Raw genomic sequence first — 2,037 nt, forward strand, 5'->3', positions numbered from 1 at the left:
GCTGACCGATGCCCAGCCAGTTCCTGAGCAGTGGTCACTGCCCCCTGGCCAACTCCCCCCAGTTTATATGCTGAGCATCATATGGTATGGGACACCCCTTTGGCCAGTTTGGGCCAGCTGTCCTGGCTGTGCCCCCTCCCAGTTTCTCGCTGGCAGGGCATGAGAAGCTGAAAAGTCCTTGACTAGTGTAAGCACTGCTTAGCAACAACTAAAACATCGGTGTGTTATCAACATTATTCTCATCCTAAATCCAAAACACAGCACTGTACCAGCTACCAGGAAGAAAATTAACTGTATCCCAGCCGAAACCAGGACACTTTCTTCATAGCAGACCATACCGCGCTATGTTTTGGATTTGTGACCATAACAGTGTTGATAACACACCTATGTTTCAGCTACTGCTGAGCAGTGCTTGCACAGTGTCGAGGCTTTCTCTTTTTCTCTACTCTGGCCCCCCCACCCTGGGTAGGCTGGGGGTGGGCAAGAAGCAGAGAGAGGGCACAGCTAACCCAAACTGGCCGAAGGGATATTCCATGCCATATAATGTCATGCTCTTAAAAAAAAAAAGGGGGTGGGGGAGGTAGGTCCTTCTTACAAGGTTGCCCTTGCTCAGAGACTTGCTGGGCATCGGTCTGCTTGTGGGAGGTGGTGACTAACTTCCTTTGCAACACTTGTTTTCTCCACTCGCTAAACCGTCTTTATCTCCATCCACAAGTTTTGCCACTTTTGTTGTTCTTGTTTTCCCTCACCTGTCCTGCTGGGGCAGGGGAGAGGGGAGTGAGTGAGGGGCTGTATGAGCGCTTAGGTGCCAGCTGGGGTCAACCCACCACAGACAAGAACACAGGATGCAGATTTAAAGTTTTAGATTTGCATTATGCTAACTAAACTGACACCTAACATCTCCAGCCAGTATCAAGCCTCTTCCACTTTGTGATGATCACTGAAACACAAGGCTAAGAAACTGTCGCAGTACTACTCACCTCTGGTAAGAGGGAAACGTCATTTTGAAGCAGAAGCTGGCGAAGTTCATCACTGTTTAAAATCTCAAGTCCATATTGTTTTAGAACACAGAGATTGTGGTCCGAGTGGAAGTTGTGAACAAATCTGCATTCCTTCCTACAAGTTAAAAAACCCAAGTGCAAAATGAGTGTAACAGACTAGCGCTATTTTGCTAACCCATTGGTATTACACTAAACAGTTTAAAAAGAACACCAAATCAGCCAGTTTCAGAAAAATCTGTAGCACTCCTTTATAAAGTAATTACGTGATTTGCTAAGCAGATTACATAATTACTGAGGATAATTGCCACACGATTTCTGATTTACAGTCATTACAGCATTAGAGTAGTCTGACAATATTGGCATTTTTGACCTGCAGCTCACAACCATGCGTGAGAAAACACCGAAATGGTTAAATGGGTTAAAATCAATAAGCACATTCCCCAACTTCACGCAGCACAAACTGCCCAGATTTCCTGCGTGCAGCAGCGTGTGGGGGGGGGGGGAGGGAGGACGACCACAAAGCTTTCACCCTCGCACGGACCCTACGGGGCGGAAGCGCCAGAAGCAGGGTGGTGAGCGGGGGAGGAAGTTTTGCAACCCAAAGTCTGTGAAACAACCGCTTGTGCCTCTCTCCTTCGGGGGGGGGTTGGAAAAAAGGAACAAAAGGACACGGAAAAGAGCAGCGAGGCCTCTAGTGAAGTCTCCTTCCACTGAAGGGGGCACACCGAACGCAAGGCCGAGCCCCCCGAGGCAGAGTCCCCCTCACCCCACAGGACAAGGCGGTTCCAGGCCCAAGCTCTCAGCCGCCACCCGCCCCCACCGCCGGAGGCGGAAGCGGTCGCAGCCCTCGCCGGCTCGTAAAAGTAACAGACTTTTCTCTCCAGAACACTTCTCTTCCCCACAAACGCGTTCGGCGAGCACTACGAACGGCAACGGGGCAGGGCACCGGCGGCTTCGCTTCGTGCCCCCCCAAGGCCGGGCGAGGCCGCGGCCCCCGCGGGGAAGGGAGGCCGCCGAGGGGAAAGGGGGCTCCGCG

At 51.5% G+C, this 2,037-nt stretch overlaps 1 protein-coding gene across 1 annotated transcript in view; it reads right to left on the bottom strand.

Annotated features, from left to right (window-relative positions):
* The window catches only part of LOC103906497 (poly [ADP-ribose] polymerase 12), a 20,955-nt gene that overhangs the window by 14,095 nt on the left and 4,823 nt on the right, over nucleotides 1–2,037 (bottom strand). Inside the window, exon 2 of the mRNA XM_009288413.1 lies at nucleotides 981–1,116. Coding sequence (XP_009286688.1) covers nucleotides 981–1,116 — 136 coding nt within the window. The remainder of the gene's footprint in view (nucleotides 1–980; nucleotides 1,117–2,037) is intronic.

Source organism: Aptenodytes forsteri, unplaced genomic scaffold (assembly GCF_000699145.1).
Source record: "Aptenodytes forsteri isolate BGI_AS27 unplaced genomic scaffold, ASM69914v1 Scaffold56, whole genome shotgun sequence".
Taxonomy (NCBI): Eukaryota; Metazoa; Chordata; class Aves; order Sphenisciformes; family Spheniscidae; genus Aptenodytes; species Aptenodytes forsteri.